Consider the following 26,045-nt stretch of genomic DNA (forward strand, 5'->3'; position numbering starts at 1 on the left):
ATAACCACACTAAAATCCATCAAGTATTGTGAAACTACAACTGGAACAAAATGAACTGTGTAGTCGTAAACATAAATCATCGCCAGTGAATTGTATTCCACATTTTAATCGAGCAAATCATTTTGTATGCAAATTAAAAGAATTTATTTGCGTTCTGAGTGACGGTGTGGAATTAGCTGGCAGCTGTTTTTTGAATTTATCGACTTTGTTAATCAGTGACACAATTACAAAGCAAAGGTGTGCATGTGAGATAATGGTTTGTAGTTGGCCTTCACCCCATCTAAGGCTGCTGTCAGAGTGAATAAATCAGATTGGCCAAGAGATTCGATACGATGTAATATTATCACACAATCTTGTTGTTGCAACCCAAATCGTGTCGGAATTCATACCAGAGACTTGGGCGATTCCCATTGTTCCGATGCCTAAGCCCGACTCCTCTGGTGAAGGTAGAAGTTAAGTTACTAAAAGATTTCTGCTTACTTAAATGACCCTCTGTCACGTCTCTCCTTTTCCGTTCTATATATTCACATCCTTGCTCTCTCTTGAGTACTATCATTCTATAATTTTCATTTTCTGTTTCTACAAAAATGGTCTCTGGTTAGGTGAATATCGCATAAAAAGAAAAAAGTAATTCTATAAATCAAAAGCAATACATTCGATTATATTGACCTTTCTTGTAGAATTTACCGTTTTCGATATATTTCAACATGAAATGCGTTGTGTTATAATGCCTTTTTTTCTCATTCAAAACTTCCCATTATAACATTTCCGACAGACTTGATGAAGGTTGACGAGAATCTACCAGGATAGCAATATAATACGACGAGTGGGAGAGAAAAGATGTGAAGTTCACAAAGAAAAATCTCGTGTGGCAGGCTATCTGTTCCTGTGGTTTAAAGACAAGCATTTACAATGTAACCGAGACCATCTACAAATTAATTTATGATCAGGACTTTAGAGTTGTATTATTAAATAAAAAATATTTTCACTATTGAATATCAATCAAAAAAGTTAGAATAGAAACAGTGAGAACCTTTTTTCATATACATAAAAAAATAGGTATAGATTTCGCTCAAGCTTTGGAAAAAATTTCCGAGGCCAATCCATTCAGCTCGACAAACTGAGCAAATGTATGAGGACTAGTTGCAAACGAAAGGTCTTTTCATCAGCCAGAACTCTATTGTTTCCGTTATTTGATTCGTTGTCTACTTTTAGTGATATACCAAGTTTTAAGGAGTGTATCGAAAATAAGCAGTCCACAAAATTTTCTTTCAAATTATGATAAAAAACGATATTTTATTCAAATAAAAATCGATCCTTTGCTGTACGAGGTTAAACTTGAGCATAATGAAAACCGGATGAAATTTAAGTTATTCCTTCACGAGTTTTCGAACTTTTGATCGAACGCTCTTCATCAAGTTCCGGTCTAGTATTGTATCGCATTTTTTGGACGCTTGAGACCACATTTTTTTGAACTCCTGCATGTTCCCAGCTGCCTTACCAGTCTTCTTGAAACCCTCTTCACGATTGCCCATTAACGTAAGATGGGTCGAAACTGAGGGTAATTTGGTTGATTGATATTTTTCTCAACGAAATGTATACCCTTTTTCCGCAAGTCAATTAAGAGTGGTTCTGGCATAGTGAGCCGACGCTAAGGCCGGCCAAAACAGTGGAGGTGTACTATGCTTCTAATATAAAGACAGCAATCTCTTCTGGAGACACTCAGATCGTTAGATTTCTGCATTTATAGTTCCGGTAGTGTAAAAACTAGTTGACTACAAACCACAGGAACATATTGCTTGCCATACCAATACCTTTTGACCAAGTTTCACCACTTAAATCGACCTGTCCGCATCGCTCACATCCTCCCCAATGACGACAGTAAAGTATTGTAGACCTGGAAGGGTTTTTGAGTCCTCCTTTACATAAGTCTCATCGTCCATCAAAACGCATGCATCCAGACACTGCAAAAGAAGCGAATACAATTTCCAGGCCCTTGTTGCTGCTCGATTCTTCTGTTCTATACTTTTTTCGAGATTTTCTGCTTTTTGTAGGTCTTCAGGTGATTTCGCCTCTTGATACGCTAGATCATTCCGACACTCGTTCCTGCTTTTTTGGCCAAATCACGTATTGCCATTGATTTGTTCTTTATGATTAGAGATACATCTTTCTGGTCCAGTTTCGGGTTGGAAGAACCGGATTTTCTGGCTCTTCCTAGTAGCTCATCCTAAGGATAGTGTTCCCCATACTTATTAATTTTCACTTCCTTTTCAATACGCGACATTTTGAAAACGCAGAATTTCAACCGCACAAACAAGTAAACAAACGATAGCTGACAGCCAAACGCACAGCATTCTGTGATCTGAGCATAAAAAACCATCACAAATACATGCGTACAACACAAATGTATGTGGATAGCTTATTTTCGATACACTCCTTATGTGAAAATTAGTTATTTTTTGACAATAATTGTCACAATTGACCTCAAATACAAACACAAGATTCCAAAATGTGGGAATCTCGTTGTAATACCTTTCCAACAAGACATAGTTTGTTGCTATCCGTCCATTTTAAAGGAGATATGGGCATTTTTGTGAAAATGACTTTTCCTCTCTATCCCACTGAAAGAAGTTTTGAGCGTTTCTTCTTAAATCGGTGTTTGGAAGCAAAGTGAAACACGATTTTAATATGCACTTGAAAAACTGTATACAGCACCTGAAAGACAGTGTACGGCATCCTTTTCATGACATTTTGTGCAGGGATATGAAACCTGTTTGCCTTTCTTAAATATAAAGGCTATGCAATCACTGAGAAAAGATCCTTCCGAAACGATCATCATATACCATTCGAATCAGTCCTCCGAGATTAGCTAATGTCAGTTTGTTGGTGTGTGTACAAAATACGTAGTCGCTTTTCTCGGAATTAGTTATACGAATTTTCCCAACCTTAGATTCAAATGAAAGATATCTCAATTCTAGAGTCTACTATTGAATTTTATGTTCATGAAACTTCTCAATTTTCTCAGAGACTACTTACCCGATTAAATTCAAATGATACTCCAATGCCTTCCTATCGAATTTTATCCGGATCCGACTTGAGGTTCTGAGTTAAAGGGGTAAAAAGCGCAAAAAAAAAAACTTTCAACAAAGAGGTCGAGATCTCAGAGATGGCTGGACCATTTTTAACCAAGCTAGTCGCTAATAGAAGATCTTCACGGCAACCTGAACGCTATTGAATATTTTTGATATCGGATGTTTACTTTTTGAGTTATACAAAGTTTCATCTAAAAAATTTCAGTTTGTTGGCAATATCTGTCATAATAGTCCTTGTAATCAAAATATAGTTTGAGACTTAGATTTCACTCGATTATAGCTATTCAACAAACCATCGATTGTTAAAATAATTCCATTTTTAACCGTGATATCGATATTTTTGCTCAAGTGAAATTTCTTCCTACACCAGCAGTATGATAATTTTCATTTCTTTCAATAGGAAAGTGTGACAATAGCTTTTATAATCATTTTAAAACATTTCACAGTTTGGTTCAGGTAGGTTTTAAAATATTATTCATGTTCAAAGTAATGAGGTGAAGGGATGAGATGGAAATAGGAGCTCAGATGAAATAGGGAGCCGTTACCCTAGTTCTTTAGAAAACTTTTAGAGCCATTAGAACGGTTGATTTTGTGTAATGCTCTCCACCGTTGTTTTTTCACCAATGCAAATAACTGGCAGCTGTGACGTAATCGCTCTTGTCGAAAGCGAAACTAGCTGTGCAGACGACACAAAACACATCTGCTCGTAGTGGCGATAGAATCCAAACTGATTCAATTTTTGTTAAGAGGTTTCTTTTTATGTGGTTTCGTTTGTAGCTTTTTCACTAATGGGCGGTCCTAACGGCTATAAAAATAACCACATACAGAATTTTAATGTCGATTATTTCATTTCGGATTTGCATTTCATTGAAAGAAACTATCAGGATGCTGTACGGGATTCATTCCTGCCTTTCAGAGAGACCAAATTGTGGAACTCACTACGATATTAAGCACTGTTCGGAACATTTTCTTTGAACGATTTGTTGTACAGCAGCAGATATTTTGTTCTCTTCCTCAGAGCGCGTTCTGATTGGCTGGTGTTGACATGGGTCAAATGAGACAGGTTTTTCAATAGTGTGCTATTGAAATACTTCAATGCTTTTTCTTTACACGTTTAAGTTGAAACATTTCGATTCTATTGGTAGTTAGATTATATAAAATTTTGAATTATTTGAGATTATGTCACAAAACTGAAAATGTTTTCATAAAATTGTAATCATATTTCCGATGGCATGTAGCAAAAATTATGTTTGTTCGTTAGATACAACAATATTCACGATCAAAAACTTATCACTCTCTCAGAGGGTAAATTTTGAAAAGGCACCCCATAGTAAAGTAAGTAGTATTCACGACAAAAGAGTTACGTAAAAAGAGGTAAATTAAAAAAAGAACAAAACGGAACGCAGAACGAAAATTGCACATTCGATCGGAATATTTCGAATCGATCAACGTACAGAATAGGGGTGAAAGTAAGTATTTTCGATTTTTGATCGTTAGGTGGTGTTATGTTGGTATTAATGACCCTTACTTATGAGGATAGTTCCGACCATTTGAATGTTCAGTGAGTTTTTGACAGCTATTGTGCGTGGGCGTTTTAACTTGGTTTCGATTTTCGTCTATCCCAAAAAATGGATCAAAGAATTTGTAATCAATTTTGTGTGAAGAATAACTTAAGATGCGCGGTTGCATTTAGAATGTTGAGCGTTGCTTATGGCGAAGCTACTTTGGGCAAATGCAATATTTATTGGTAGTACTCAGAGAGCCAAGAAGATGTGGACGATGAAGAGTGTTCCGGACGCCGGAGCACTTAAACAGCCGATGAAAACATTGATGAAGTAAGGAAGTATTGTCCCATCGTTGAATCACTGTCAAAGAAGTTACTGTGGACCTAAATATATCGATTGGCTCATGCCATTCGATTATTACCAATAGTTTGGGCGTGAGATGGGCTGCCGCAAAATTCGTAACAAAATTACTCAATTTCGACCAAAAACAGCATCGCACTAACATTGCTCGGTAGCTTTTGGATTCTTTGAACGATCTAAATTTGCTCCAGAGAATTATAACTGGTGATTAATTATGGGTTTTTGGTTATGACGTAGAAACCAAAAGCTCAATCATTCCAATGGAAACTGACATCCCATCCATTTTTTGGGATAGACAAAAATCGAAGACAAGTTAAAACACGTCCACGCATAACAGCTGTCAAAAATTGACTAGACATTCAAATTGGCAGGCATTGTCAACATAAGTGACGGTCATAAATACCAACATAACGCAACAAAAAGATCCAATCGATAATTTTCAATAATCCGCATATGTTTCATACATATTAGAATAATTCTTGTAAAATTAAATCATATTACGAAATACGTTCTTCATTTTTCTATAATAAGTTAAATATCTCTATCAGTCAATACAAGATTGACAACGTTCGATTGTAACATTGCCATCGGACATTTTGCGTAGCTTTCACGTTTGCTGACAACCAACGCACGAGGATTAACTTCGTCAATTAAACAAAATCATGCATGCCGCTCGCCTCGTGCTTCTCGGCTGAACGTGACACGTGACCTGTTTACTCCTGCGGAAGTTTATTCTATTCTTCCGCACCGTCAGCCGTGATAAAGTGTGATGTTTGATTTTCAATTGAATCCTTCTTTGACTTGACACTGCGCACATACCGACAAGTGTGGATTACCATTGCAAATAGAAACAGACACCGTGTAAAATCCGGTGTTTGTCGTGTATGTCAACACCGATTAAACATCTCGGGAAAGTCGTTCATTATTTCTGTTTTCCCGTGATAAATGCATCAGGCAAAACAAGGACAACTTCAGTCAACGCGTCAAGGCAACTGGGTCTCTTTCGACATAGCAATCGTTGCCATTGACGGGATTGCATCATGCTTCTTCCAGTCGTTCCAGTCAAAGTAAGTCCTGCCGACAATTCATGGTGTATGAGTGTGTCTTTATGTGTGTTTGTCGTGTGTGGACAAACAACGAACAGCTAAATGATGGCCTTTCACTAGGTGGCAATGGTCACCCGTGCCGCAGAAACCACCCACTTTCTCGGTTGTGATATTTTACAGTCATCACAAATTGTACACACTACAAAATACGATACATTTTCTATGGTTGAAGTATACGTGTTATACATTTTTAATACATTTTCAATAAAGAGCTCTAAGAAAAATTAAACTTATTCGAGTAAAACCGATTTGGAAAAAGGTTTCCCTCAATTTCATTGAGTGCGAAATTAATGCTTTTTTTACTGTGTAACCTAACCGAACAAGCTTGGAGAGATCTATTACCTTTATGTTTGTACACTTTTTATACTGCTACATTTGTGTTGAATTTATTATGTGCGATGTTCTGCGTTTGAAATAATTACTAATTGAATTTCCCTACAGTAATCCAGTTTCGAGATTGCATGCAAATATAGTGAAGCAGCTAGCTAGCTGTGGTTCTTAGGAAGTGGTTTAATCTGTATCATCAGGTACGATCTTTGATGTGTTGTTTCAATGTATCCGGGTCAGGAAATGATGCGTCGCTTTAAATGCATTGTTTTTTGATGCAGCAGAAAACGATGAAAGCAAAATTGTTATGGATTTCTTGATAGTAGTATACAGGTAGGGATTCGATACTGCACTAAAAATAAAACAAATGTTCTTTTTTGAGATGCAGTAGAAAACGTTGAAAGCAAAATTGTTATGGATTTCTTGATAGTAGTACAGTACGAATTTTCTGATAGTAGTATACAGGTAGGGATTCGATACTGCACTAAAAATAAAAAAAAATGTTCTTTTTTGAGAGACAAAGAAAGAAAAAAAAGTGTTTACAGCTGAAATTCGTAGTAAATATATAAGTGCAGTGCTGAAAACAAAAACGACATTGATATGTTCTTTATAAGATGCCATGTCAATTGATTGCATAACAAACAGCGTAGCTTCGAAAATCCGTATAAAAACTGCATAGCTTGAGAAGTTCGCATAAAAAACACTTTCATAATTTTAATATCTTTTGTGAATTTATCTAGTGTGATAATGTTTTGCTTCTGTCTGTATAAAACTTATTTTGCCATTGAGATTCATTCAGGTTCGGGTTGTGAAATAGTTATAAGATCACGTACTATTGCCTTATGTACATACAAAAATATATTTTTAAAGCAGCTATTCGTTTAATAACAACAGTGTTTTTGAGTAGAATAACTAATTATTAACGAAATGCTACTATGATATTTAAGGAAACTAGTAGTAATATAATTTATTAAATTGTAACCATTGTGACGATATTCGAAGCTTATGCTAAAATAGCTGCGTAAAAAAGAATTCCGTGTATTTAATTTCGCAACATCAGATGGGCCATAACAAACCAATTCATATTCTGCTCCTGACGTAGACGGCATTCGCTGCCAGTTGACCCCATTCGATTGATCAAATAGCATTCCAGACGCACTAGGAGGCATCAGTTAGGAGCTTGTGAGCACTTTATTATTTCATCTCTGACGACCTCGTATGAAGTTGAGCTCTGATGCATACATAAAATAGGGTAACGGTACCATTATTCATCTCAGCTCCAGTAATCATCTCATATACGACAACCATTAGTTAGAATGAGATCAGTTGTTTCTGTTCGGGAGCTTTACTTTCAGTGTAAGATGAAAATAGGTACATTCGCTTCGAGTTTTCGCGTCACTATAACAGCAGGAATGTACATTTTTCGAACCATTTTTTTTTTCTAAGGTATTTATTCTTAGAAAGGAAAAAAATGGAATTGAAATCAATACTATCAGGTGTACAACTTTGCTTCCGCCGTTTTCCGATAGGTAGCTGTACCGGCTGAGGCTGGTTAAAATACATAGATGATAATGCCTTTAAAGTGAGTGTGTACAGTGCCTAACGAATTGTCATCGCCGTTTCAGTGACCGTTGTTCTTTCACGCTCGAAAATGTCTGTTTATGTGCCCAATTCTCGCCATTTGCGGGAAGTTTTACTTTTCTGTTACAATTCGAAAAAAAATGCAACTGAAGCGCATCGGAAGCTTTCAGAAACTTACGGTGATGCTGCTCTGAGTAAAAGAACGTGTCGGGAGTGGTGGCAAACATGATGGTGGAAAAGAAAAAACCTTCAAAGATGAATAACAATTTACTACGAGCTCTTAAAACCGAGTGAAACCATCACAGTCGCGCACTAAAAGAAAAGCGGCCACAGTATCAAGAGCGACATGGCAAAGTCATCCTCCAACACGACAATGTTCGGCCTCACGTCGCAAAAGTGGTCAAAAAGTACCTGGAAACGCTGAAATGGGAAGTCTAGCCCCACCCGCCGTATTCCCCAGATGTCGCCCCTTCTGACTTCCACCTATTTCGTTCGATGGCACACGGCCTGGCAGATCAACAATTTCAATCCTTCGAAGAGTTGGAAAAATGGATTGCTTCATGGATAGCGTCGAAAAAGTCCTTTTTTCGAGCCGGGATCCGAAAATTCCCGAAAGATGGGAGAAAGTTGTCGCTAGCGACGGACAATACTTTGAATAATACATATGTAAGCACTTTTTCGCAATAAAGCTTTGAATTTTGGAAAAAACGGCGGAAGCAAAGTTGTACACCTAATAATATTTATTTATTTATTTATTTATTTATTATTAAATTTATTCATCTGACAATAAAATGGTCTTAATGAATTGGTTTAGTCAAGTCATAAAATTGTAGATCGCTGTACTTTCTGCACGAATTTGTGTGATGGTTCATCAAATTCAAAAAGGTGTTCAACGGTGCCAAATGTCCTCAAGCATGATGTTATCGGTTCGTAATACCCGAACGTCGTTCGATGAAATCTCGGCTGAAATAAACTGGAAGAGCGCAGTGATCGTTGTGAAGCACGAAAATCGAGTTGAGACAAAATCTTCGGTGAGTCGATATCCCCGTTGATCAGTTTTGCCACGAAAGTAGTTTGCTGAATTTTCCTGCGTCGTTCCAATGAGTCGAGTCCGATCAGTCGACAGCGATCGTGGTATGGTGGAAGATCAAGCGGGTTCTGCCAGGGAAGGTTTCTTAGAGCAAGACGAACAAATCGTTTCTGAACGCGCTCAATCCGTAAGTTCCATGTAAGTTGATAAGGACTCCAAATTACGCTAGCATTTTCCAGTATTGGACGAACCAAAGAACAATATAACGCCTTCAAACAATACGGATCTTTGAAGTCCCGCCCGATCTTTGCAATAAAACCTAGTTGCCTGGTCGCTTTTGAAATTACAGATGAACGATGCAGATTGAAGGTAAGTTTGGCATCTAACAAAACACCAAGGTCATTAACATGGTCAACTCTCTGGAGCGTTTGTCCATCAATTGCATAGTCGAATCGAATTGGGTTCAGTATTCGGTGAAACGTTATGACCTGGCATTTTGAAATGCTGACAATCAACCAGTTTCTACGACACCAGGCGACAAATGTATCTAGAAGTTTTTGAAGCCGGATGCAGTCGTCAATAGAGCGAACTTCAAGATATAATTTCAAATCATCGGCATATACTAATCTGCAGCCAACTCCGAGCACCGAAACAGCATCGTTGAAGAACAGCAAAAACAAAAGTGGACCCATATTGCTGCCTTGAGGAACTCCTGATAAATTTGAGAACGAAGATGATACACAAGAGCCGAGCTTAATTCGCAGGACTCTACCACATAAGTAAGAGCGTAGCCAGTCAGTAAACTTTTGTGTGGCGCCCAGCCGCAACATCTTGCACAAGAGTATTCGGTGGTCAATTCGGTCGAAAGCTGCTTTCAGATCAGTGTATACTGCATCAATTTGTACTTTATTCTCCAAACTAGAAAAACAACTGGAAGTGAAATCTAAGAGATTCGTGCTGACTGAACGACCTGGCATAAATCCATGCTGATCAGTAGAGATGTAATTTTTAGTACGAAAAAGTACCTCAGTGCTCACAATTATTTCGAACAGTTTAGATGCAGCTGATAAATTGGTTATGCCTCGATAATTTCTAACATTTGTACGATCACCGCTCTTGTATACAGGAAACATGAAAGACTGCTTCCAAGTCATCGGAAAAATACCTTGCTCAAATGAACAATTTGGTATTTAACTGATGTATATTAAATATACATCAGTTAAATACCAATTTGAAGGGTCATTGCAGAGCGGGGAGCATATCCCGGATATATGTCTGGTCTAAATCAACTTTTTTCAGTGTTACAAATCATTTTCTCGGTAGTTTTTGACCGATTAACAAAAATTTCAATATCGAACGCTTTCCAATCGGTTCAATTCCCGAAATGATCACCGAACGATCTAATATTGAAAATTCGGTACAAAATGACACTTTATTATGTTCTACCTGTTTAAAAGCTATAACACAAATGGATGTAATGAAATCGAACTAATAACTACTTTTAATTGTTGGATATTTTTGGGAAAGAAGCACTTGGTTTAGTAAAATAAGAGGGTGTCAGTTGGCTTACTATTCTCGCTCTTATTCATGGATTCGTCGTCTCTATTGTTGTTGGAAACATTGTTATGGAGCTAGCCTGTAGGGGCGCGTCCTTGATTGCCAAAACGCTTCATTCATTTTTTAAGCATTTTAGGACATTTCTAAACAAAAGTTGTCGTTTGCTGGAAAATATAGAAAACTGAAAATATGATCGGGCAGCTTTTCGATGTATAATTTCGCTTCGACTAAATAAGCATTTTATCCGCATAAAACGTCTAACAGTCGCTAGCTACACAGAAAGAAATTATGAATTTCTCAGATGACATAATTCTTCAAACGATACAATTCATAACTACTTAACTTCTCAAATGACACGATATTCCATTCGTACAGAAATTTACTGGCTCCGAGTGTAATTTGCACTTGGAGCAAGTGAGACTGTATTAATTTATTTGCACGATTTACCAGCCAAGCAGATATGTGCTTCTGTGGCTCAGTCGACTAACTGGTGTGCTTTGTGATCTAATGTTTTTCGGTTCAAGTAGCGTTGTTGATGTCGGTTCTTTTGATTTTTATTCCTTTCGTTTTAAAGTCAACAATTTTACATGTTCTTTAATATTTCCAAATCACACAATTTTACATGTTCTTGAATATAAATTTGTGTGAAATATGAGACTCCATTTATGTGCATCTGATAAGATGTTAAATCACAAAAAAATTTCGAACTGTGTAGGGAAAACTTTTTTTACGTTATAAATTCCAAATAACGTAAACTTTTTTTACGTCATAACTCGATTTACGAAGTCCCGATTATTACGTAAAAAAGACTTGCGTACGTATTACTTCTGTTCGGCTTAGAATCGTTCTAATTTGTTCATACAAGTGTGACGGTTTCGTTTACTAAGAAATGAATAATATAAATAATATAGAACGTGTAAGTAGCTGTCAAAGCTGTCCATTTGAAAGTTAGTGTTCGAAATTTCAAGTGTTCCCGAACGAGAGTCGATCAAATCATACAAGTCGAACGGAATAGAGAATTCAAAATTCGAGCTCGAACGAAAGTGTAGATTCGTTCGTATCACAAATCCGTCGGATTGCAGAAGCGGGGTGTTTGATTTTACGTTTCATCTTTGACCAATCAGTGCGTACCAGCTTATGTTAAACTGCTAGCGCGACCGGACGGCTCAACATGAACCGCTAGGCATACGTAAAGCTAATGCTACTTGCAAAACACTTGTTTAATGTCTAAACTGAAGTCTCGGACGAAACATGTTTCGGCTTGCCAGCCGTACCGAACATACGTAGCAAAAATTTAAAAAAATCGGGATACGTTTTCTACAAACCTCGTACGACGGATTCTTGTCAAGTATTAGACGAATTCTTCTTCAACAAGGGGAAAACTTAACAAGTAATAAAAATATAATCATAATTCAATTGGATCATGGTGTTTCCTGATTCCCGTGGATGTCATAGGTGTCTCTGCCTACGGGTCCCGTCCAATTCCCTTTCCTAGCTAGGATAGTAATATTTTATTTCTATACGTTTAAGAATAAATTGAGCATATGCTTAGGTACAAGTAAGCTAAATATTTTTGTATTTCACAAGTATTTGTTCTACGGTAAGATTTCAATATCATTTAGACCAGTAACAGATACAACTGATTGCACGTCCATTTATTTCCATTTCTACTTTACCTCCGGCATTCATTCGAGTCATTTGGGGGTTTGGTAAATCGTGGGTAACCAGTTTGTGCAAAGTTCACATGACTTAATTTTAAGTTTCGAGTTTGCATAAGCAGTTCAACGTAATCTGCTGATGTACTGATAAGCCGAAGACGAAACGTAAAAACATGAAAAAAATGATTCGAGATTTTTGTTTTTTTTTCAGTTGTAGCATGTGTGTTTTTTTGAATTTGTTTCCGTCGATATTGGACTATAATATGAATGCCGTAGTGACCAACTACAGCGAAGCATGCTTGTGTTGCGTCTAGCCAATTGGGTTTTCTCTTCATGTATTTTCATATCCAGGATAGTTTAATTGGGAAAACAATTTTTCCAGTTAGGAGTTAGCTACGGGTTCGAGTCCCGTCACTGCGGTAACATTTTCGCGGTTTTTGTTACATAATTACATTCGCATGTCAATTTTTCAATCTGTTTTCCCCGTTAGATACTGATGATATTTGAAACTAGCTCAAATCTTTGTGAACTGATGGTTTTTGTCGTGAATACGACTTACTTTGCTATGTGACGCCTTCAAAAAATTCAATGAATAGACAGAACTTTATTGCGAATATCTCTTGATTTATTTAATCCAACAACATAATTTTTTCTACAAACTATCGGAAATATGATTAGAAATTTTTGATTAAATTTTCAACAGCGTGAGATAAACATAAATAACTGAAAAACAAAGTTTCCTAAAACTTTTTGGAAATAATGAGGAAAATTCATCACACTTGCTTGCTTTTTTCGCACCCGGACGACAGTTTTGAGGCAGTCAGGCAGTTCCAATTATCTACTGGACGAGTATAAAAGATAAACTTTGATTGAAAATCGTTCATTTCTTCTAACCCTTCCACCAACATCAGTAAGAACAAACCAAGTATAAAGCATAAAACGCTCAGGTCGTGCTCCAATTTGGACTTCGGTCGTCAAGAGGAGCAGTCGGCAATGAAAGCAGACCTTTAGCGTGGTACAAAACCTCAAACGCTCAGGTCCCAGAGCCAGTGCCCCTTCAAAGAAAATCGATTCCATCATCCTGCTGCTGTGGTTGTTTGCATTGGAGCGAAATACAACGAAAAATGGACGACAATGAGGAACATTATGCAAAATCAGCCCTTCGAATGGTTCCAAATGTTATCTAAAGAAATATAAAGATTGCTTCTTTACAAATCGGAAAAAAAATTCGTAACAGTATTTCAAATAGTTTATATCCAAACAGTGTTCAATATCTTAGAGAATTACACAATTTGGACCTTCTGAAATTTACTCCGTACAGCATTTTGATAGTTTCTTTCACTGAAATATTCAAATCCGAAATGAGATAATTGACATCAAATTTTTGAAAGTTGCTATTTAGAACCATAATTTTATGTCCAAAGATTTATGTAAAGTATTACTTCACTGTACAGTATACGACCCATTTTTCTGTAGTTTGTAGTAGAACTTTCTGCTGATTTGCAATATAAAATGCATACACGGTTGAAAATCCATCACCGGTACCATGAACAAGAAATTATGAAAATCATGAAACATTTCTTCTTATCGGATCATGCCTGTTACTAATGATTCCTTTAGCATAATGATTCATATCATCAGTAATAGGCATGGTCTCATAAGAAGACACGTTTCATGATTTTCATAATTTCTTGATCTTGGTACCGGAAATGGAGTTGGATCCCAGTGTAGCACCGACTCAGAAACCGTTCATTTCGAATTTGACTGTCGTTGTGAACGTGCAGATTATGGCGCGATCGAGGCATCTTCAAGCGACAATACAAGGTTGCTACTGCAAGCGAAAAAAGTATGAGAATCCAACGGAACACATCATTATCAGAACCATTGGGCAACAGTAAGTCAGCGGTATCCATCGGAAGTCGAACTCAACTTGTCACTCTCCATCACGAACGCTTTCATTATGAGTTCTTTTCAGAACCACCATTATTTTATCATAAAGAACTATACTGATTATTTCTATTATTCTCAAATTCTAGTAGTGACAACAAAGGAAAACTTGCACATTTCACACAATCTAATTGATATTCAGAAGTATAAAGAAAGAGTATAGGCTACCTGCGCAGCTCCGGAAGCGCCACCATGTGGAGCATAGCGTCTCCAGCGCGGTGCGCTGCATCGATCGCATGAAATGTTCAACAAAGTGTGATAGCTTACAAAGTTTACAATGGTCTCTATTTTCTTCATTTACATAAACGCAACTGGAATTTTGAACACTTCTGTCTGCATTATCTGCAAAACCCAGATTTTTTTGGTGAGGTTCCACAAACTTTTTGTAAATATAAAAAATTAGGTGTAGGATTCGCTCGAATTTTGGGAAATTAACCGATGCAAGGAGGGCCATCCGATTCAGCTCGACAAACTGTTGTGTGTTGTTCACAAAGAGGTCAAAGGAAAGGTCTTCTCGTCAGCTAGTACACAACTGATTGGTTCTGCGATTTGATATTTACTTTTTAAGTTTTTTTTGTAATTGCAATAATAAGATTGCATAGTTTCAAGCCATAGATTGTAAAAATCTATTCACTTTTAACAGAGTGCTCAGTGGTCCCAACCACATCAAAATACGTTTTCTGTTTGAGTTTCAGAAGTTGATTTTGGGTCTTCATTGCATTCAGAAAAACTTTTGTTTGGAACTGTCTTCTTCTTTGAATAAAATCAAAGTTGCCATTAATCCACTTAGAAGTGAGTTATAAGTTTTAATTTGCATACATTGCGTGGTAGTAAATTCTAAAATAAAACAATTACTGGTAGATAAAAACTGACTTGTCGTTTACGTCACTTATATCATCATATCTCTGGAACTGGTAAGGATAGCCACTTGATCTTCAAACTTCACCAATAACTCAATAGTAGCTTTCAAACGAATCTAAGATTGTTTTAATTGGTTCAGCTTTCAACACACACAAACACACATACGCACACAGAGAAACATTTTCCTATCTCGTCGAGCTGGTCGTCTGATCGAGCTCGATCAAAAGTGGTTTTTTTCTATAATTCTATTACCCTTTATAGAAGAAGGTAGAATCATTGGTGTAAGAGTATTCAAATGTATGTAGTGAGGATAATACACATTTTCGCGCTTTAGCGAGCTATTTGTGCGCAAAACAGTTCCTTGGAGAAACCCATTGTCATTTCGCTCTTCCTTATTTTATTCCCTTCCTCAACGATTTACTAAGGAATTTAACGGTTTGAAAGAGATTTTCAATAACCGTGCTATACTTCATCTGATTATGCAAATAATATTAATTATAATAGTTGAGTTTAACTTGTAAAACCATGGTTAAGAATATTACAGAGTACCACGCTGACGACGCCAGCCATCACAAGGTGTCGCTTTAATCGCTATTTCGAGATATGCAGTTAGCCTATAAGTTTTATTCGTATTCATGACATTCAGTTATGTCTCCCGTACTTTTTTCTCTATATCCTCGGATGTATGGTCAACAATTTATGATAATATTTTCTGCCGCATAAATTAAACGAATCATCGCACAAAGCGTATCGTGCAAAACCGACACATAGCAATACGGAATATTGTCAATGATTGAGTGCATTTGTGCATAAATTTAGTCATTCGATTTAATGCTCTCCTGATTGATTTTCTCGCCTATTGCGAAATTGTTCATTGTTTGTTATAGATTTGAACCTTTGGTGTGATGACAACACTTCATATAACTGATTCCAACTATGTACAATTTTATAAAAGAACCGAATAATAGATCTTTTTTAAATGGAATAACAACTGGCTTGCAAGATGTTCACTAAAAATATCTAATTTGTGGAGTGCATGTCATGTCACTATATAAGTAAATTATATTTTACTGATGAATTTATGAAAGAATTATAGATACTTTTTGTCCACGCTTGGCGAGGACCACCACAAAGGTTATTCTTTTAAATCGCTGTACAATTTGTATTTTCGAGACGGGTTTGACAGGTAATTGAAATTAACGTCATATCAATTACCAACTTAAATTCTAGAAATCCTAGATGGCTAAAAATAATTTCTTGTGTATTCTTCAATTTATGAATGATTAGGCATTGAATGTCAGGAAAATTCACACAATCAATGAACTAGTACGTGCGATTATTGATATTCGGATGTGTGGAATGAGCATGTCAGTTTTATTAGTATTCACGTTATCCAGTTATGTCTCTGACATTATCCTATTGCTTTATTAATAATGTTTTTAATTCAGGCTCATTCGCGTTCGACTCTGTTCGATAAACATACATTTTAATTGGATCTAGTTTTCATTTTCACACACCGAAGATTGAGTTGTGCTTTGTTCGCGGCTCGTCTTAAAATCCATTGCTTCATCGTCGTTGTTCTTTATGTTTATCGATAGCTTCCTGGCCGTTTCAAACAAGATTTATCGCGGTAAGTAGGTTGATCAGGGGGAAGCGAACGGCTGATAATGACTGATTTCCAAATTGTATTTTCAATTAAGTCAAAGTGCATTTGTCTTTTAAGTAGCACTTAATTTTCGTTTCTTACTCAATAGCGCTTAAATTTCATGCTTCGAATGAGTTTGATCGCGGTCTTCGTTTCTTTGTTTATAAGCGATTGATTACTGAATCAAATAAGATATGAATGCGTACTCGGTCATACTTATTGAATTCTTAAAATTAGAAAATTTTGGAACTCTAATGACAAAAATCTTTAAACACAACCAATGATATGGAAATGAAAGCACTATTCTTAATTCCTATTGGATTGTAATTATATTATCCTCACTGCAATTATGAATAACTGCCATCAAACAACCGTAAACAAGTTTTAGCGCCATGCATCAAGGAAACTTCCAGTCACCGAAACGAATTCCTCCGTTCACTATGCAAACTTAATTAAAATCAGCAAACTACTAAGCGTGGAACTTTTCCGCTTTCAACACCCTTGTGGGAACATAACTTTTCCGAGGGCTTTTATTTTTATTTTTTTTTGTTGTTTTCCACAGCACAGTCAAACGCATCCCGACTCGCAGGAACCACTTCCGGCCGCACAACAACAAATATGTTTGTACATTCCGGATGAGGCTACTGCCGCCGCCGCCTTACTGTGGCCGCTGGCACCGGTACCGGTATTTCCGCCAGCGCCTGAATAAAAGTATCTGAAGCATGAAAAGTGGCAGTAACAGCACGAATATCGCGAGCGAACGAGTTCCACCATTTCCGCCGACAGTGGGAAATCTCGCGAGTCGGTTTCAGAAGAGCGTGTTGACTTGAAGAACTTTTCTCGGTTCATATTCGAAGCTGGTTTGCTGGTTGAACATGTATCTTCTCGAACGGCGAAACATATTCTGTTCCGGTTTGGCTGATTCAAGATGGAACCACATTGGCAGACGAGAACGACACAAGTTTCCGAAAAACTTTTGCACGAAAACTAGGTAGCTCCAATCGTACCCAGTAAATAAACAATGAAGTACCATTTCGTTTTGAATGCGAAGGCGCGATATACTGCAGAAGGCAAAATTGTCGAAGTTTTCATAAGCTTCCAAATAATGGTCGGTATCATATTCTTGCAAAATCACCTAATTGATCATTGTCGACATTTGACTGCAGTCCATCTTCTCGGCGAGTTCTGACGTTTGTGATAACAGTTTTCTGTTGTAAATAATGAACAAAACACTTAGAGATCTAGAACAAAATTTCTCAGAAAAACTGTTCAAAGCAACCAAATGAAACTTTGGTTCTGATCATTTTTTGCGTACGACTTTGTACTTAAGAAGCACTGTGTTATGCAAGCTCGAATGCAAGTGTTCATTGGCGTTTGCTGAGTTGCTTGCAACACCTCTATAGGCTAATTGCTACTTAGTGATCACTTTCCAAAAGGTCAATTATATTTCTTACACAAATTGGAAACTGAACTGGTACGAGTGTTTTCTGTGAAGACATAAATACTACTTAGATACGAATTAGTTTTATCAAAATTATTTTGAATTCATTTGCAACGATATTTTTTCGAACAAAGAAATAATGATTTTTGAAAGGCAAAACAATTACGGCTCTAATGATCCGTTCAATCATTCCTAAACCGAACCATTCATAGTTCAAAATCCTTACTTTTCAATTAGCAAAGCTAAAATTATTCATACCTACACAGAAACGCAAAGCCAATCCCTTCCAGTGGCTAGTAGGACCCACTCGATCCCGAAAGCACCAACTTCGAACAATTAGCATAATCGTGGAGAGGGAAAACTTCTCAACTGTACGTCGCAAATCGTTTCAAACTTTTCGTGAAACTCACAGCATGACACAGACAAAAAACGGTAGTAGATTTAGATACTGAATTCGTTTCTGGTCACAGTCATTCCTTCTCACTCCACCCATGATACCAGCGAAGCATTCAGTTTTAATTGAAAACTCGCTGAGTAATGGTAACGATTTGTTAACAAACTTGTTAATTTTAAATTAAATTATCACTTGCCCAAAATGGTGCTTTTCATAGAAAATTATAACTTTTCAATGGAAAGCTACCAAAATCAACAAAAATCGAGAAAAGTTTTCCAACAGGAGTACGAATTTCTCCTTCTATTTTCTTTTCATTATTACCTTGTTCATGCAGTACCGCTTCAAGGTAAATCAATTATTTATCCTTGGCGGATCAATCTATTCTCGGAATGAAAAATAGGCTTCATGCATTACCCGCAGAATCGAATTCTTGTTATACAAATTGGATATTTTGCTTAAAGTTGTTACGAAAACCTTATACATATTCAAGTTACATAAAACCTACCCGGTTTCTTGGTCGTTCGATGATTAAAGGTCTATTCTCAGCTTTCAGATCAGTTTCTGTACGGCACAATACACTTTTCAATGTATTTGTTTACACATATCCGGCTCAATACCGCCTCGAAACGGTGTCGGACAAGAGTGAATACACACTTTCTCTGAACTGTGCTGGCACTGAACCGTATCAGAAATGTGTGAATAGACCTTAACAAAGTTTCTGTTCAAATTAGTGAAGTATTTTTTTTTTCTTCAACGTATCATTTTGGATTTTAATGTATTTAAACAGATGTTCTTTTTAAGCACAGACTGAACGAGATATTTAGCTAATGTAGTTTTTTGTTTTATAATGTAATGTATTTATCGTCAACAGTATTTCATATTAATTTTCTAATATATCAGGTGTACAACTTTACTTCCGCGTTTTTTTTCCAAAATTAAAAGCTTTATTGCGAAAAAGTGCTTACAGATGTATTATTCAAAGTATTGTCCGTCGCTAGCGACAACTATCTCCCATCTTTCCAGCAATTTTCGGATCCCGGCTCGAAAAAAAGAGTCCTCTTTTTGACAATCCATTTTTTCAACTCTTCGAAGGATTGAAAATGTTTATCTGCCCGGCCGTGTCCCATCGAACGGAATAGGTGAAGGGGCGACATTTCAGCGTTTCCAGGTACATTTTGACCACTTTTGCGACGTGAGGCCGAGCATTGTCGTGTTGGAGGATGACTTTGTCATGACGCTCTTGAGTTTCCTTCTTTCTGAATCATGCCCAGGGCCTTGAGACGTTTTGAAATGGCTTACTGACTCACTCCCAACGATTCGGCAAGCGCTTCTTGGGTTTGGCACGAATCTTCATCAAGCAATGCTTCTAGTTGTTCATCTTTGAAGGGTTTTTCTCTTCCACCACCATGTTTGTCTTCGACATCGAAATAACCATTTTTAAAACGTTGAAACCACTCCCGACACGTTCTTTTATTCAGAGCAGCATCACCGTAAGTTTCTGAGAGCATTCGATGCGCTTCAGCTGCATTGTTTTTCGAATTGTAACAAAAAAGTAAAACTTCCCGCAAATGGCGAGAATTGGGCACATAAACAGACATTTTCGAGCGTGAATAATACGAAAACAAGAACAACTGTCACTGAAACGGCGATAATAATTCGTTAGGCACTGTACACACTAACTTTAAAGGCATTATCATCTATGTATTTTAACCAGCCTCAGCCGGTACAGCCACCTATCGGAAAACGGCGGAAGCAAAAGTTTTACACCTGATATTTGTACTTTCTTTCCAACATAGCGTAGTAATTAAATTGTGGATCCCTTAAAAGAAAATCTTTTCCACTGGAACTCCACTTTATGTTAATAATAAATTGCACATCAAACCATGAATACATAGAATCTCAGCGGACTGTATCAAAATTAAATTTATATTTCTAGTATTATTATTGCCAGTGTTTATTTGTTTCTTGTTTTCCGCTGAGACTAGTTGCGACCACTACCAGGGGGCTCCAAATTGAAGCTTTTTGGTGTGGGGGAGTGTGGCGGGCAAAAAAATGAAAAAAACGCTTCATCGAAACATGACAATTTAATTTAAAAAAAGGCAGTGAAATCCATTGTTTGAACTACGAAGTTTTGTCTAAGTTTTGTCTCACTGCACGGCGGAGAAATTCCTTTTATGGATTTTATTGACAACATGATCAATGCATCGAGCAATATTTAATGCACTCTCAAAATGGCTCACATAAAGAGCGCTCAAGCTCAAGTTCTCAAAATGGCTCACATAAACAGCATTTTCAATTCCATTTTCAGTATGGTGCTGATGAGCCTAGGACAATGGTTGCACTTTCAAGAAAATAAAAATTCTATTACATCAATCAATAGCAATTTTTTCGTTTACATGGCATTGAACTATTCGAAAATACACAATTTGCAGTATGAATTTAAATCAGTTATATTTCAGTAATATCGAGGTAGTTTGAAAAATAAAAACATCGTTTTTCGAAAAAAAAAAACAACGTTTTTTTTGTAATAAAATTTTTATTCTGGCCTTTTTGCGTTTAAGCTTTACGTGGCCGGTTGGCTTACATTTTTGTTACGTAAAAAAATTTCTTTTTTTGCTATTGGATCTCGTTGTCACCCTTTTTCTAGGGGGAGATGAGTTTCCATTTCCATCCAACGAGGATCGGGGGTCACTTCGTCCGCGGCTTATCTCATCATCCATTGCTTCATCGTCGGTGTTGTGTGTGATTTCCTTTTTCTTTTCGTTGTCCTTGTTGATCGTAGTCTTGGGCTCGTTGAGAGTTGCTGTAGATGGGCCTTGTTGTACATTGGTTGCAGTTGCTGGTTGGTTGCAGGGTAAGTTGTTAACTGCAGCTGGTGTACTTTGTTCTATAGGGGTTACTGATGGTTTCGTTGAAAGGGATGCTTCACTGTTGTTCGTGGCTGTCACAGGTGTACTGGGGTTAGTTGGGGTTGGTGTGAAGGAAGCACCGTTGTCCTTTGGTATAGTTGTCACCTTGTCCAGTTTATCACATGGCTCACCTTAGTGAACAGCTTTTTGGCAATATTGACATATGGCCATTGAATTGCATCCAACTCTTTATAAAACTGGAAGTGAACAACATTATTCGTCTTATTGCATTGAAGTAAATGAACACGTTTAATATCAAGATGCATCTGCTCCTTAAGCAAACCTTCAAGTTCTCGTATCGAAGGTCGAATTTTGCACCGCCTGAAGTCAACAACAATTGTATACTTTCGTGTTGGCGGTAGCTTTTGTTCGTTTGTTTCACTCATTTCGAGGTCGTTCAATTGTTCACTACACAATACTGTACTTGGATTCTTCCGTCCCGAACGTAAGCGGTTTTGTTATATCGACTGACTTGCATGAGATGTGAAAGCGAACTCAAAAACTGAAGTTGTTTAATATATGAAAAGTATGACAACTAGATCGAAAAATTCATTCAGATATGATAAATGTTTTAAACATCATCAATGTTTCTTCAACAGAAACAGCCAGGCATAAAATAATAATTACCATATTGCCATTTTGTGATCTGAGGGCTCTCCGTGCACATTTTTAAACTTGCACTAAAATGTATTTCGATGATTTTTATATAATTTTTTAAACTATGTCTCTTGATCGGTCGCTGTCCCAGGAAAGTTCCGATACTCGTCCAGAAGCACTTCCTAGCCCGAATTAAATTTTCAAAGAACCATCTGGAAAGGATTGGTTCTAAAAATGAGAATAAATTGCGAAATATTCAGTACATTAGTGGAGCAAAAGTTAATTTTATTAGATTTAACGAAAAACCTTTGAGTACGGCGATCTTCAAATTGTGTATTCCAACCAAAACATTGGATACAATTTTAAAGCGCCTATCCAAACATTTCTCCTATTAACGGTTACCTACGGAGTCTAGTAAACTCCGTTTCACTGTCCCCTTCCCCGTAGTCGGTTCCCTCGAGCGAAAATGAAATTCTAATATATTCTTTCCTTGCGATAATGCTAATATAAGATTGCATGGTCTGAGACGGGGCGATAGTGTTTTGTAGGTGGAGATCTTGTCATTCAAGTCAACCTTTTTTGAACGCATATCCTTAATCTTGATCGCAAACATGTGTACGCTAATACGTTAATGGTAAACCATAGAACATACTTTAAATTTTTCCCTACCGTACAAAAGTAAATCGGTTACCCTCGGCATCTTAGAACTTGAGCAGTGTGCCTTTAAACTTATATTATTAAATAAAAATAAAAAAAACCCTTCTCAATCCACCTAGTGGTGTGATAATGCCTTTCTATCTCTTCGAAACAGTCTTATAAAAATATTTATTATCTTTTTATTGAATAATTTCTGACACTAATTTGGGGTCATTTTTGATAACAAATAATTATAGTATGATTGATTCGAGTAGTTCACAAAAGCATGCTTCCGCGTTTATTCGGCATCATTTCTCAAACCAAGCGCTTGACATTTGCGTTGCTTTTATATGAGCAGAGTGATGCTAATCTAAAAAAAACCGTTAAAATATGCACATACATACACACGCATTTTCCGATCTTGTCATACTGAGTCGATTGGTATATATCATTTTTATTTTTATTTTTTGAGATGATACTAAATCTCTATCTTTAATATAATTCTAAGACATTCGGCATCAAAACTCAAATAGGCTAACTGTCTTCTTTTTTATCATTATTGTAGCACTCCAGTTTAGAATCAAAATAACTCAATATTTCTCTTTCGGGAATCGGCTGCCTAGAGTTTGAGACAAAAAAGTTATAGGATTGAAAACCATCATTTCGTTAGAAATTAACCAATGCATTTCAACAATTTCAAGGGGCGGGTAGGGTCTAACACTTTTGAAAAATCATTTAATATTTTCTTCATATAGGAAAACATTTCAAAAATAGTCTGTGAAATTTTCAAGCCTATTGGAACGAAACTCTGGAATTTATGGACCTTTATCTGTGGTTATCTCATTCTGCGAAGAAGCAAGAGCTCGAAGCACAGGCCCAAGATTTCTACTTCGATTGACTTAAAAACATGACGAACCATTCTTGAAATATTACATTATAATAAATTATAAAAGACAAAGTATGATTTTTTGAAAATGTTAGACCCTACGGGCTCCCTGGAGTAATAAATTGTTTCCATTGATTTCATAGACAAAAAAAACTCTAAACGCGTTTTTCTCGAAAGCAGGTTTTGAAAGTCCGTGTCCATCGTCATTCAAAATCCACAGCACCATTTTTTTCAAATTTTGCACGTACTTTCTACATAAAAAAAATCAGACCCCAACGTTTTCCTTTTCGTTGTTTGTTACTTCGGGGAGGTTTAACAGCTACAAAATGGTGGATTTTTTCGTAGAAAAATGAAACTACCAAAAATTTTAAAAATTAGTAAAAAATCAAACAGAAACGTTGGAGTCTAGAAAAACTTCTACTCTAACTATGCTGCGTTCATTTGTTCACTTCTGATTAGTTTGTTTGGACACCGAAAATCATGATTTTTAAGAAGTGTCCTCAAAAATACCTCTTCAACGACTTATTTCTCAATACTTTTTAACAAAAAAACTATAAAATGTTGTTCGAATGATGCTTTTCATCATGCAAAACATTGGAATTTATATTGTTGAAGGATAGTTCTGGAAAAAAAAGCAAAAATGACGAAAAGAACCCACAGCGATACTAGTGTTCATTTGGGCACCATATCCTTAGTTCGTCCGGTACGGAAAGTGTGGAGCCTTGTAACCCCCACCCTGACCCAAAGTATCCCATGAAGGAAAAAAATAAAATTAAACGCTCGCTAAATAAAAAAAAATTGCCATCGAAGATGTTAGAACAAACGAATTTACATCTTTTGAGAACATTTCCTCGAGTGGCGACCACAAACTTTTTTTTTCTCGGAACCTTAATCCACATTTACATTCGTTTGGTATTAGTATTCTCTCTGGGAGAACTACGTGAGAATATCGTTATATTACACCAGAACTCGTGTTTTGAGTCCAATTCGGCTACTTGCTTGGTGATAAGAAAAATCCTCTGGCTAATGCTTACATTTCTGGGCCATCAGTATAGTTCTAGGTTTGTTCTATATTTTAATCTGATCATGAGCTTGGATATTCAACGTGGGTGTCCAAATCCAATTTCCTACTTCCGCTATCCACGTGACAAAACTTTATTAGTTACAGGACTTTTACTACTGTCAAAGCACTATCAAAAACGATAACAAAGAGCACTGGGAAATGTAGGCAATGTGTTCAGATGTTCAGTGAATGTAACGTCAATCACAGTCTATTAAAAAACCAAATATTCTGAAATTTGAATCGGAGTGCTATTCCATGCTTCCGGAATATCAAATTCTGTTTTTCCGTGTTTTTTTTTTGCTGCGACAGGTACCAAGATTATTTTGAACAACGCAAATGCTAATCATTGCAGGTTGATACAGCACACCTGTAAAAAACAATTATGCCATGTAATTTGATAGCAATTTTCAGTTATCGTATCTCTTCCCTGTTGCAACCCGAATAGAGAAGAACCTACGCAGTAAGCGCCAAGCGCAGTGCAAAGCCAAATTTATATACATACAACGTTGACACTAGAAGCTGCTGGCAAGCACCCCAGGAGCCCGTTTTATATCCACTGAAAACTCCATAAAAAGAAAATTGTCCTTCCGGGATTCAATTTATCTAGTTGGTGGTATTTTTTCACCACGAAAAAAAAATGCACCGACTTTCACAATCTCCGTATGCGAGGTTGGGGCAGGGATAAAGTTCGATCACCAGTCAGATTCGGTTTTTTTTAATAGCGCTCAGTTTGCTTTCTGGCGTGAAGAAACCGGAAATGGGTTGATCCAAGCTTTGCTGCTGCAATTGACAATCGAATGGAAATCGAAGTGGAAAATCCTGCCTTTCGTCCCTTTGCCGACATCCTTTTCCACGTTGCACGCAGATGAATTGGGTGCATTAATGGTGCATGTTTTCTTTTTTTTTCATTCGCAATCCAGTTACATTCAATAACGTAATTTTTTTTTCTTTTCAGATAATAAATAAAAAATGGTAGAAACCCTGAGTTGATATAAAATGGATTTCAAGGAATTAATACTGCTGCTAGTAAGTACATACAACTTATAACCTATTCAAGTCAATCCATAAAGTGGAATTTCATACAACATTCATCGGAAATGAGAGCGGACGTTCTGGGTTGCATAAAAATCATTTGCGCTGCGAATTGAGATCTTCTAACAGGATCTACTGCGGTGGTTGGGAAATTTACTTCTTGTGAAATACGACATCAGAAAGTCAACAGCACTGTCGGTTCAAAGTCATCATTGAAACGCTATTTAAAATTTAAAACCTTCTAAAATTAGCTAAGCAAAGCGTATCACGTGCAAACCCGTTCTCCGTGTCCTGACCGGAATAGTTTCATAGTTTTCCAATGAATAAAATTAAACACATACACGTGCAACAAAACCCGCTAGCAGACCTTGTACATGTCATGGCGAAAGGCCGGAAGCATTGAAGAACCAAGTGTGTC

At 36.8% G+C, this 26,045-nt stretch overlaps 1 protein-coding gene across 2 annotated transcripts in view; it reads left to right on the plus strand.

The window, feature by feature from the left end:
* LOC131427532 (protein madd-4) overlaps positions 1-26,045 on the plus strand; it is a 671,835-nt gene that overhangs the window by 391,251 nt on the left and 254,539 nt on the right. For both annotated transcript variants that reach the window (XM_058590802.1, XM_058590803.1), the window contains exon 2: positions 25,551-25,621. In XM_058590802.1, the coding sequence (XP_058446785.1) occupies positions 25,592-25,621 (30 nt within the window). In that variant the 5' untranslated portion in view covers positions 25,551-25,591. The remainder of the gene's footprint in view (positions 1-25,550; positions 25,622-26,045) is intronic.

This window comes from Malaya genurostris, chromosome 2, assembly GCF_030247185.1.
Source record: "Malaya genurostris strain Urasoe2022 chromosome 2, Malgen_1.1, whole genome shotgun sequence".
Taxonomy (NCBI): domain Eukaryota; kingdom Metazoa; phylum Arthropoda; class Insecta; order Diptera; family Culicidae; genus Malaya; species Malaya genurostris.